We start from the raw sequence: 12,682 nt of genomic DNA on the forward strand, positions 1-12,682 counted from the left end.
AGCCAGCTCCGAATGCCTTTAGGGCTGATTCTGAGGCCAGAGTGCTATTTTGTCAGGGCTTTGAGCTGCCCTCCCTCACTGCCCACCCCTACCCAAGGAGTGTTGTGTCGCTCTACTCCACTTTTGGGCTCCACCTCCAAAGGTTCCCAAAAGGAGCCTTAACTGGCATCTTAACCACTATGTTAAACACCCACTCTCTAGAGTGATTAAATTTGCCCACCACTTCCTGCAGAATAATTCTATGATGGCATTAATTAAGAACTTTCATTGCTTCTTACAAATACATTTTCCTGCTCTTCAAAGTATCACCACAGAGCACCAATCTCAGTAAGAAAACTGAAGCTGTTATCTTTCAAACTGGTGAAGCTTCACTTTCAGACTGATAGAGTACTTGCCAGCTTTTGCTGTCCTTCTTCAACTCCTGTCAGTTCATAGACTCTTCTGGATAATGGTGAGTTATATGTCACAATCACACTCCACTACAATTTTCAAAAATTAAATGCATAGTTGGCTGGCATTTACTTAGCAAGTTCTCTGTTCTCTGTACAAAATACCTTTATAGGAGTTTCCTTGCAATGATTCCAGGAAATGAACATAACTTAATTATAGTTATTATTTAATTTGAATTCCCTCTTTGTTTATATCCCACACTTCCTTTATTCTATCCTCATCCACACTCTTTCCCCCCTACTAAAGAAATCCTTTTTTTTTTTTAACTTTATTTATTTATTTTTTTGACAGGCAGAGTGGACAGTGAGAGAGAGAGACAGAGAGAAAGGTCTTCCTTTCGCTGTTGGTTCACCCTCCAATAGCCACTGCGGCCAGCGCGCTGCAGCCGGTGCACCACACTGATCCCAATGCAGGAGCCAGGTGCTTCTCCTGGTCTCCCATGGGTTGCAGGGCCCAAGGATTTGGGCCATCCTCCACTGCACTCCCGGGCCACAGCAGAGAGCTGGCCTGGAAGGGGGGCAACCGGGACAGAATCCGGCGTCCTGACTGGGATTAGAACCCAGTGTGCCAGAGCTGCTGGGTGGCGGATTAGCCTATTGAGCTGTGGCGCCGGCCAAGAAATCTTTTATTTAAGGAATACAAACTTCATGCATTTCATAAGTACAACTTTAGGAATACAGTGACTCTTCTCAGCATACCCACCCTGCCACCCACTCTCCCACCCCTTCTCCTGAGACCCCCTTCTCCTATCCCCAGTCCCATTCTCCACTAAGATCCATTTTTGATTAACTTTATACACAGAAGACCAACTCTATACTAAGTAAAGAGTTCAATAATTTGCACGAAGAAAACAACGGCCGGTGCCACGGCTCAGTAGGCTAATCCTCCACCTTGCGGCGCCGGCACACCGGGTTCTAGTCCCGGTCGGGGCGCCAGATTCTGTCCCGGTTGCCCCTCTTCCAGGCCAGCTCTCTGCTGTGGCCCGGGAGTGCAGTGGAGGATGGCCCAAGTCCTTGGGCCCTGCACCCCATGGGAGACCAGAAGAAGTACCTGGCTCCTGCCATTGGATCAGCGCGGTGCACCGGCCGCAGCGTGCCAGCCGCGGCAGCCATTGGAGGGTGAACCAACGGCAAAGGGAAGACCTTTCTCTCTGTCTCTCTCTCTCACTGTCCACTCTGCCTGTCAAAATATATATATATATATGTATATATATAAAGAAAACAACAACAAAAACTGTTCCTCAACAGTCGAAACGAGGGCTGTTCAAAGTCATTGCATCTTGAAGTTAAATTCCCCTTTTTTTTTTCCAGAAATTTAATTAACTTTAAAGAAGCACCCAAGAATGATACATCTTTTGCAAGCACTTAGACATAATTATAATATAATTCTTTGAGGACAGAGGTCCTGCATGGGAAGTCAGTGCATAGTGACTCCTGTTGTTAATTTTTTTTGACAGGCAGAGTTAGACTGAGAGAGACAGAGAGAAAGGTCTTCCTTTTCCATTGGTTCACCCCCCAAAATGGTTGCTACAGCCGGCGCGCTGTGCCAATCCGAAGCCAAGGTCCAGGTGCTTCTTCCTGGTCTCCCTTGCAGGTACAGGGCCCTAGGACTTGGGCCATCCTCCACTGCCTTCCCGGGCCACAGCAGAGAGCTGGACTGGAAGAGGAGCAACTGGGACAGAATCCGGCACCCCAACGGGTACTAGAACCTGGGGTGCCGGCGCTGCAGGCAGAGGATTAGCCAAGCGAGCTGCACGCTGGCCTCCTTTTGTTAATTTAACAATTAACACTCTTGTATGACATCAGTGATCCCCTGAGGCGCTTGTAATGCACTGCCTAGGCTATGGAAGCCTTTCGAATCCACAAACTCCATCAGTATTTAGACAAGGCTATGAGCAAATTGGAAGTTCTCTCCTCCCTTCAGAGAACTCATCCACACTCTTACCATTCCCAGCTTTAAGGAGTGGGTGTTGTGGCAACCATCTGGGATGCCCACAACCTATATCGAAGTGCAGGTTCAAGTCCCAGCTTCTTTACTTCTGATCTAGCTTCCTGCTAATACACACCCTGGAAGACAGGTGATGATGGCTAAAGTATTTGAGCCCCTGCCACCCATGTGGGAGACCCATATTGAAGCCCAGCCTCTTTGCTTTGCCCAGGCCCAGACCTGGTTATTGCAGGAATTTGGGGAATGAACCAGAGCAGATGTATACATACACACATTTCAAGTAGAAAAAAAATTTTTTTAAATAGTAACTTTAGGCTCACATGTCTAACCACAAATGGAGGCTTGCTTTCTGCTGAGATTTTAAAGTTATTTCCAAGAGTGAAGTGAGCCGGCTGGTCCAGGAAGCAGCGTCGCATGGAACATGGAGAGGGGACCCGGGAGTACACGCCTGTGGGCATCCTGTCCAGATTATTCTCCTTTAGCATCATCTTGGTATTATTTAAAGGGAATGTTGGTCTATGTGATGTCGATAAAGGCCTTTGTGACTTATATCTTTCTTCCTGAAATTAAAAAAAAAAGAATATTTTTAAAAACAAAAAAGAAGGAAACTCAATCAGGATATAACTATTAAATTGACCTTTTTTTGTTGAAAGGAAGAGTTAAGACAGAAAGAGAGAGAGATAAAGATATCTTCCCTCTGCTGGTGCACTTTCCAAATGGCCACAATGGCTGTGGCGGGGCTCACTCTCACTCTCTCTCTCTCTCTTTGAAACAAAATGTAAGTAAGTTTTTTAAATAAAACAAAAGGTAAGCATGTTAAGACCCTACCAGGATATAAAAACAAGATTAAAATGGTGGAATGGAAGAGAAAGAAGACTAAAAAAATCACTGTGAACACATCACAAATAAGCTGGAGAGAACAGAGAGTAAAAAAGAGAAACTAAAAAGCAGTTATACCTTCTTTAAAATTAACAGTTCATTGGTCTCCTGTTATATAAGTCATTACACCAAAGTAACTGATGGATTTGCAGACTATTGGCCCTCCTGAGTCCCTGCCCCTTAACCAAAGCCCACATTTTCCAGGACCAAAGGTGAGATTTAGGATAGATGTATTATTTCACTTACCAATGTTACTCTACCTTGTCCCAAAGTATCTGAAGAAGCTTTACAAATTACCTTCATAACTTCTCCATTTTGTTCTAGAAAGGATTTTAGATAGCTACGAAATTACGAACAATAAGGTAAAAGAAAACAAAAGACATCAGGGTGAAGGGGGCTAAACCTCTGCCTTCAGCACCAGCATCCCATATGGGTGCCAGTTTGTGTCCCAGTTGCTCCTCTTCTGATCTAGCTCCCTGCTTTATGGCCTGGGAAAGTAGTGGAAGATGGCCCAAGTGTGGGCCCCTGCACTCACATGGAAGACTCAGAAGAAACTCCTTGCTAAAAGAAGAAGTTAAAACCTAGTAAAACTTTTCCAGGTTTCTGTTTGTTCAATTTCATCTATACAAGGTAAATCAAATTTGGGTTAAGATTCTTTAAATTTGAGGGAGATGCTCTTGCTCCTGAATTTAGTTTCCTCATAATACAGACTGTGAAGCTGAAGTGACTGGGTTCCTGCCACCCATATGGCAGACTGTTTTGAGTTCCTGAGTCTCAGTTTCAGTCCTAGCTGAAACTGGGGGCTGTTGTGGACATTTGAAAAGTAGGACAGCAGAGAGCAACTCTCTTTCAATTAAATAAAAAATAAATTTTGAAAAACAAAACTAAATAAAATAAATTTGAGGGAGAAATTCCTACCATTTCCATCATTGTGCTTTTGTGGCCTTTTTTTTTTAACTGTACTTACCAGAAATCTGTTTCTATGTAGAAACACACATTCTCGGATGGCTGTCCTTGTAGCAAACTCTAGTTTGGGAGCAATGCCCTAAAAATAAAGTAGCAGAAAAGATGCAAAGTTCACTGGAAATAGTTCATAGCCTATCTCATCCTGACATGCAATCATGCAAAACCTAACTATTCCTCTGTGTGATGGCATAATCTGCACATATTATCTAAAATATATATGAGATAACAACAGTGGAACACTTATGTAATGTGTATTATGTATGTAACCAAGGCCTCAGTACTCTATATTTGCATACTTATTTAATCCCCATAAGATAGGTCCTTGTAGTATATCTTCATTATGTAGATGAATAAACTAAGATAGTTTAAGTAACTTGTCCATCTATTAATGACAGAGCTACTAACTGGACTCAGTCCAGCCCTGGTGGCTGCTGATAGCGACTCTAGGTAAAATATTGGACCATAAGGGGCAGGTGTTTGAAGCAGTGGTCACTGCTTGGGATACCCACATGCTACACAAGAGTGCTTAGCACAAGTCCTGGCTACTCTGCTTGCAATTCACCCTTCTGCTGATGTGCACCATGGGAAGCAGGGGAGGATGATTCAAGTGCTTGGGTCCCTGCCACCCATGTAGGAGACCTGGACTGAGTTTCAGGCTTCTGGCTTCGAGCTGGCCCAGTCTTGGTATTGCAAGCATTTGGGGAATGAATCAGCAGATAGAACAACTCTGTCTTTCTGTATTTTTTTCTTTCTACTTTTAATAAATGAATAAATAAATAAAATTGATACCTTTAAAATAAATAAGAAAAACACTGGGCCATGGAATTGAATGATATTACCTAGGTGAAGGGATGGATACAGGTTCTCCTTCCCTCCTACCTGTTTTTAAAAACCTGCTTTAGGGGCTAGCGCTGTGGCACAGTGGGTAAAGCCTCCGCCTGCAGTGCCGGCATCCCATATAGGTACCGGTGCAAGTCCTGGCTGCTCCACTTCCAATCCAGCTCTCTGCTAATGGCCTGGGAAAGCAGTGGAAGATGGCCGAAGCACTTGGCTGCTACACCCATGTGGGAGACCTGGAGGAAGCTCCTGGCTCCTGGCTTTAGCCTGTCCCAGCCCTGGCTGTTGCAGCCATTTGGAGAGTAAACCAGCAGATGGAGGATCTCTCTCAGTCTCTTCTCTCTCTCTCTCTCTCTCTCTCTCTCTCTCTCTCTCTCCTCTCTGTATCGCTGCTTTCAAATAAATCTTTTTAAAAAAGCTTGCTTTATGTCTTCTATTAAACGTTTATGTTCACTAGATCTATTTCCAACACTTCCTTTTGTTTAATAAATTGCTACTGTCTTTATCTTACCATACTGTCTCAATTGTTGTGTTAAATATGAGGGTGCTTCAAGAAGTTTATAGGAAAATGGAATCAAATGACACATTTGGAGTGGGCTGTATGGCACAGCAAGTTAAGTCACATCTCGGATTGCCTGCACACCATATGAGAGTGCCTGGGATTAAGTCCTACCTCTGCTTAAATCCAGCTTCCTGCTAACATACCTGGGAGTTAGAAGATGATGGCCTAAATGCTTGTGTTCCTGCAACCATGTGGGCTTGTGGCTTTGGCCTAGCCCAGCCCTGGCTGATGGCTGTTATAGGCATTTAGAGAGCCAACTAGCACATGAAAGATCGATCGATCGATCAATCGATCTATCTATGTGTGTGTATGTGTGTCTCCCTCTCACTATGCCTTTCAAATAAATAAACAAAACTTTCTTAAAACAAAAGTTCATTTTGGTACAAAATTGTTCATTTTGTACCAAAATAAATGTATCTTTCTTATTCTTTACTGTTATTTGATGGAGGGTGGAGAAAGACAGAGACAGGCATATAGGTAGCATCCTTTTCTGGTAGTTCACTCCCCAGCTGGGAGTCAGCTCAATCCAGATCTCCCCATGAGTGACAGCAACCTTTACTACCGCCTCCCAAGACATGCATCAGCATGAAGCTGCAGCCAGGAGCTGGAAGTAGCAGTGGGTATCGAACCCAGGCACTCTAGTATGGAATGCAAGCATCTTAATTACTAGGCTCAACACATTCCTAACCTTAACTTTTAATCCCATTTTCCACGACCTTTTGAAGCACCTTCATCTATAATCTACCTTATTCAATTCTTTCAATGCTGCAAAGTAGGTATAATTATCATTATCCCATTTTACAGACGATAAAACTGAGAAATGTATAAAAGCTAAAAGCAATTCAAATATTCTTTATGAGCGAATCTATAATGGAATCCACTCAGCAACAACAAAGAAACAATTATTAACACAAATACATAGATGAATCGCAAAGGCATTAATGCAAATGTGAGAAGCCAGTCTCAAAAGGTTACCTGTATATGATGTTATAAAAAAAAAAAAAAAAAACTACAGTGATGGAGTGCAGATAGCGGTTTAAGGAGGGTGTATCTATAAAGGGGAAACATAAGGAGATTTGGGTGATGATGCAACTGTTCTATATCCTGACCATTGTGGTTTCACAAATCTGTACATATGTTAAAATTCATGGAATGGTATACTCAAAAAAAGACCACTTTACTATATGATGATTTTAACAGTACAACTGTCTTTCCAAAAGATCTGAGGCTTAGAAAGATAGAAAGCAGGCCAGCGCCGCGGCTCAATAGGCTAATCCTCCACGTAGCGGCGCTGGCACACCGGGTTCTAGTCCCGGTCAGGTCGCCGGATTCTTTCCCGGTTGCTCCTCTTCCAGACCAGCTCTCTGCTGTGGCCCGGGAGTGCAGTGGAGGATGGCCCAAGTGCTTGGGCCCTGCACCCCATGGGAGACCAGGAGAAGCACCTGGCTCCTGGCTTAGGATCAGCATGGTGCACCGGCCGCAGCACGCCAGCCATGGCGGCCATTGGAGGGTGAACCAACAGCAAAAGGAAGACCTTTCTCTCTCTGTCTCTCTCTCACTATCCACTCTGCCTGTCAAAAAAAAAAAAAAAGATAGAAAGCTGTCGCTCCCCCTCTTCGCGGAGGAACAACACTGGACCCTGCGCTGTTCTTTCGTCTGCTCGGCCCTCCCCGGGTTTGCTGCTGGTCCTTCCCTGGCTGGCTGCCGATCCTTCCACCTCCGTGTAAGGGCGGTTCCCCCTGCCACTTTCCCCACTTCCGCGGGGGAGTGGCACACCGCTGGCCGGCTCTCTCGGGGGCTGCTCAGATGTTATCCAGATGTTCCCCTTAGATGTTCCTGGTGCATGTTGTCTCTCTCCTCCTTTATAGTCCTCTTCCACCAATCCCAACTCTGCTACCCACACGCCGAGCATGCTGCTCTCCTCCAATCAGGAGCAGGATCAGCTCCTGCAGGTTATTGGTCAAACTGGAGGCAGCTGTGCAGGAGCTGTTTACTCCTCTCCCAGCGCCATATTGTGGGAGAGCAGATGCATAGAATAAGTCTTAATTTGAGTAACTTAGTCTAGTCCAAGTTGCTCCCCACAGAAAGCAATCTCCTCTAAGGTTTATGGTTTATAAATGGCACAGCAGGAACAGGATCTGGGTCCGACTGAGTTCCAACTGTCTCCAGCTGACCTCAACAACTCACTGTTAGCCTCTCTGAGCAGGACCCCTCTTCAGTAATCTCCCCTAGTGAATACAACTTGGTCAAGCATTTCTTGTCTCAGAGATGCCTTCTCTCTCTTCTTTCCCATCCAAATCTTACCCATTTCTCAAAGTGTCCTCTCCCTCTTGTCTCTCACATTTCACTTTCATTTATGTGACTTACATTTCAGGTGCTTCTTTTTTCTTCTTTTTTTTTTTTTTTTTTTGACAGGTAGAGTTAGACAGTGAGAGAGAGAGAGAGAGAGAGAGAAAGGTCTTCTTTTTTCCGTTGGTTCACCCCCCAATGGCTGCTATGGCCAGCGCTGCGCCGATCTGAAGCCAGGAGCCAGGTGCTTCCTCCTGGTCTCCCATGCAGGTGCAGGACCCAAGCACCTGGGCCATCCTCCACTGCACTCCCAGGCCACAGCAGAGAGCTGGACTGGAAGAGGAGCAACCAGGACAGAATCCGGCACCCCTTCCAGGACTAGAACCCGGGGTGCCGGTGCCACAGGTGGAGGATTAGCCTAATGAGCCGTGGCCCTGGCTTCAGGTGCTTCTAAAATGGATGTGCACCAGCTGAAGCTCTAGAAAAGTAGAAAGCTATCATTTTCTGCATGCTCTCTGCATGGGCCAAGTGCACTTAGGGGCTTTCACATGTGTAATCTCGCTTGCTCCTCATAAAGCCTGTGGAGTGTAGACAACTGTATCCCCATTTTACACATGAGGAACAGGCAGAAATCTGAGTAGTCTAGCCAGTGGCACATAGTTAGGATCAGTAGAGCCAGAGTTTGAAATGCTGCAACATTACAAAGCCCACTTCCTTTCCTTATTCCATGCTATGGGTGAACAGGTCAGCCTGTTTCCCACACATTCATTTATTCCTGTGCACATTCATCTTTATATGCAACAAATGCTTATAGATGCAACCTACATCCTTGGGTCTAGGGTGCACAGCATTCCCACAGCAGTAAAAGGTCTGTATCGGAAACTCATGAAAAACTGTCTGGGCTTATAAACACAGGGGCCCAGTTGCTATACAGGGTCAGACAATCCAGCGGGCAAATGATAAAGAACGTACACTATTATGACTCAAGCAGCCTTTCTGTTATCAAAGCTGACCGTGTGAAGAAGAGAGTGGGGGAGAGCTCCAGGGTCCATAGTGCTACTGGTGGAATTACAAGGTGTGCCAAGCCCAGGGTCCCCCATGACCTAGTAGGCTAAGCCTGAACAAGTCACCTCTTGAGACAGACTCGTACAGTCTTTTTATTGCATCACAGGGATGCAGTATTGACCATCATATGATGGCACAATAAATACGAGTACTAAAGGCCACATTATTATGCACTTAACCAAATACTAGGCATTATGGCAAAAGTACACATATGGGCACAGTACTTCATTTAATACAATAATCCTGTAAGGGATATACTATTACAGAACCATTTTACAGATGAGGAAACTGAGGCACACAGAGATTAATTCACCCAAAATCTCACAGCCATCGGGTGACAAAACTAGGATTGAGCCAGACAATCTGACTTCACATTCAATTGTTACACATGTTTCTCAAATTCCTCATCCACGTTGCCTAGATATGAGGACAGATGTCCCCTTCCAGGAAGGAATCCACACCCTGTAATGCCTGTACTCCTGGCAATGAGTCACGGACTCATTGTGGCAGTGCAGACCTCACCCTAGCATAACAGCATAGATATTAAATTTTATCTAATCACCTTAGCAAAGGGATATTGGTGATGATGGTTAAGTAAATAAGAGAGTTTACAGTATAATCTTCGTTTCTAGAATGATAATACCAAAAGTCACACTTTAGTGAAGAAACAAATATAATTATTAATGAACTGATGAGAAAATAAATGAATGACTTGCCTGACTTGTACATGTATTCATTCCCACTTCCCATCATAAAGAAAAGAAATAGGATAGTGGGATGGAATAAATATCAGAGAATCAGTGTCGTGCAGGGACTGAGAGTGCTCACCTGAGGGAATCCCTGCTCCATTATTTCCAGGCTCTGGGTACATTTCTGAAACCCCTTGCACCAGCTTTCCCACCCATAAAATGGCAAAACAATGGTAGCCACCTGGCAAAGCCAAGGAGGAGTAGCTCTGATAACCCATAGAGCGAGCGCAGCACACGGCCTGCTAGCCTGCTATTTTAGGAAGTAGAGTGATTATCAGTTATTTTATTTTATTTTATTTTATTTTATTTTATTTTATTTTGACAGGCAGAGTGAACAGTGAGAGAGACAGAGAGAAAGGTCTTCCTTTGCCGTTGGTTCACCCTCCAATGGCCGCCGCGGCCGGCGCAATGCGGCCGGCGCACCGCGCTGATCCGATGGCAGGAGCCAGGAGCCAGGTGCTTCTCCTGGTCTCCCATGGGGTGCAGGGCCCAAGCACCTGGGCCATCCTCCACTGCACTCCCTGGCCACAGCAGAGAGCTGGCCTGGAAGAGGGGCAACCGGGACAGAATCCGGCGCCCCAACCGGGACTAGAACCCGGTGTGCCGGCGCCGCTAGGCGGAGGATTAGCCTAGTGAGCCGCGGCGCCGGCCCTATCAGTTATTTTTTTTAAAAAATTTGCTGCTTGGTTTATTTTGCCTTTTTTGAGAGAGAGAGAGAGAGAGAGATTGAACCCCTCTATGTTTTTACAAATTGTTTAAAATATAGTCTGATTGACTTAATTGTAGAATCAATACTTTATTTATGAGGCATGGCAGTATTTCCACACATTTTTAAAGCCTTTCTCTAATGATGACCTGTATTTATGAAAAGCACTATAAACACAGCCTCTTGTCTTTAGGATTTATGCCAAGAACGTTAAGAGACAACACTTGAGAAAATAGAAATGTGTTTTTCCTTCTCTTGATACTTAGCTGGAGAGCAGCCTAGTACTTGCAGATGGCTTTTATTGAAAGGGAAACTCTAGATAACGGAGTGTGCCCCACCTGATTCTCATCCTTTTTTATTCCCTTTTAGTTTTTGAAGAGCAATATTCCAACAACTCAAAATAACAAAGGCAAGCGTCTCACAGGCATGATGGCTATAACTGATACACAGATTACAGAGAAAAATAAATGGTTTCAGAAATATTTTTCAAGTCCCCAAAGACAATAAAGGGCTTAAAGTTATAGCCATTAGAAATTTTGACTAGGAGACCCTCTGATGAATGCTTACTGTTTGCAGTGTTAGACTTAGAAATTTGTGTCATCATAAACATCCTGGAAACAGAGGTCCTGCGTGTTACATGCTCTGCACTGTCCACCAACAAAGCAGAAACAATGACAATTCATTAAGTAATAACAAAAACAACTCATGGGGCAGGAAAAAAGTTGAATAGTAAATATGTTTTTCATAATTTACAAAAATCTGGCTCTTACAATGGAGACCATTCTATTAAAAATAAGTTTTAAAAAACATATTCAAGGGGGCCGGCACTGTGGCGTAGTGGGTAAAGCCACTGCCTGTAGTGCAGGCATCCCATATGAGTGCCAGTTCAAGAGCTGGCTGTTCCACTTCTGATCCAGCTCTCTGCTGTGTCCTCGGAAAGCAGTAGAAGAAAGTGCCAGTGTTTGGGCTGCTGCACCCATGTGGGAGACCCAGAAGAGGCTCCTGGCTCCTGGCTTCAGATCGGTGCAGCTCCGGCCATTGTGGCCAGTTGGGGAATGGACCAGAGAATGGAAGACCTCTCTCTCTCTCTCTCTCTCTCTCTCTCTCTCTGCCTCTCCTCTCTCTGTGTAACTTTGACTTTCAAATAAATAAATAAACCTTTAAAAAATGTAGTCAAGTGACATAAAAGTTGAGAAAATAGTTATGGCAACAGAAATCATCACAGATAAACATCAAAATGAATATTTTTCACTTGGATTCATATAACTGTCCCCAAACAGATTATCAACTGAATATCTATTGGATATTTTTTAATATCCAATGTTGTAATGTGTAACAGTTGATAAATTTTCCCATAGGACTTTAAGACCCTTCAGTAATTATCAATTACCTGTCAGTTTCCTCTCTATTTAATGGACAGTACAATGTTTGCCTTGGCTAATCTGAAGGAAAATAGTGTTTATAAAAAACTGGAAGCAAAAAATAAATAAGGAGTAATAACATCACTACTAATGTTACTTTAGTCACAACAGTTATGACTAACCCTTCTGTTAAGCTGCAATAAGAGGAGGATGAAATAACCTTTTTATAACTATGTGACACAGTATGGCAATGATTCAGTCTGATACAGTAACAACACTTCCATCTCTCAGATTAACAGTGGAAATCAGTATAAAATTTGGTATCCTGAGTTAGAAACCCAGTAGGGTCACTAAGCAGACAACAGTGGTCCTAACCAAGATAAAGCCACAGGTCCATGACCAAGCCTGGCAGAGTAAAACTTTTAGGTCCCAGGAATCTCCCTCCTACCCAAAGTCCAGCTGGGCAAGAATCTACTTACTGGAAAACCTATGGCTGTCTTCATGAGCACCTCCCGATATATCCCAGGGTGCGGGGGCGTCAGCTTGGGCTCAGGGAAAAGAAAATCCCGTGTGTTTTTTTCGTAGTAAGCCAACTCTTCCCACACTAGAAAGAAAGGAGCAAAAGTGTTAAGTGTTCACCTCTACATCCCTAGGCTTAGCAAAATAAAAGTTTGGACAGATGACAGCAGAGTTGGCACTCAGATAAAAATAGACTTTTCAATCTCAGCAAAACATTATTCCAGAGGAGAATAATTTTTATTTTGAACCTTATGGATAACATTTTTAAAACATCCTAAGTCATAGTAGAGAAAAAAGACCGAAGCGTTGCCTTATAAAACAGAACAAGAAAATCTTTCTTCCATTCCATTCT

General features: G+C 43.9%; 1 protein-coding gene across 36 annotated transcripts in view; it reads right to left on the reverse strand.

Annotated features, from left to right (window-relative positions):
* Window positions 1-12,682, reverse strand: part of SPATA6L (spermatogenesis associated 6 like) — a 110,018-nt gene that overhangs the window by 35,580 nt on the left and 61,756 nt on the right. For 31 of the 36 annotated variants that reach the window (XR_016210185.1, XR_016237394.1, XM_089337376.1 and 28 more), the window contains 3 exons: window positions 12,291-12,415; window positions 4,244-4,321; window positions 2,718-2,957 (listed from right to left, as the gene is read on the reverse strand). Coding sequence is in view for 33 of the 36 variants with exons in the window: in XM_089337376.1 (XP_089193502.1) it covers window positions 2,718-2,957; window positions 4,244-4,321; window positions 12,291-12,415 (443 nt within the window). In the remaining 3 variants the exon portion in view is untranslated. Of the gene's footprint in view, window positions 1-1,773; window positions 2,958-3,522; window positions 3,730-4,243; window positions 4,322-12,289; window positions 12,416-12,682 lie in introns of those variants that run through there. The other 5 variants (XM_089337440.1, XM_089337437.1, XM_089337458.1 and 2 more) reach the window with 4 other exon arrangements.

The sequence above is a fragment of the Oryctolagus cuniculus genome, chromosome 1 (assembly GCF_051225735.1).
Source record: "Oryctolagus cuniculus isolate XC-2025 breed Fujian yellow rabbit chromosome 1, ASM5122573v1, whole genome shotgun sequence".
NCBI lineage: Eukaryota > Metazoa > Chordata > Mammalia > Lagomorpha > Leporidae > Oryctolagus > Oryctolagus cuniculus.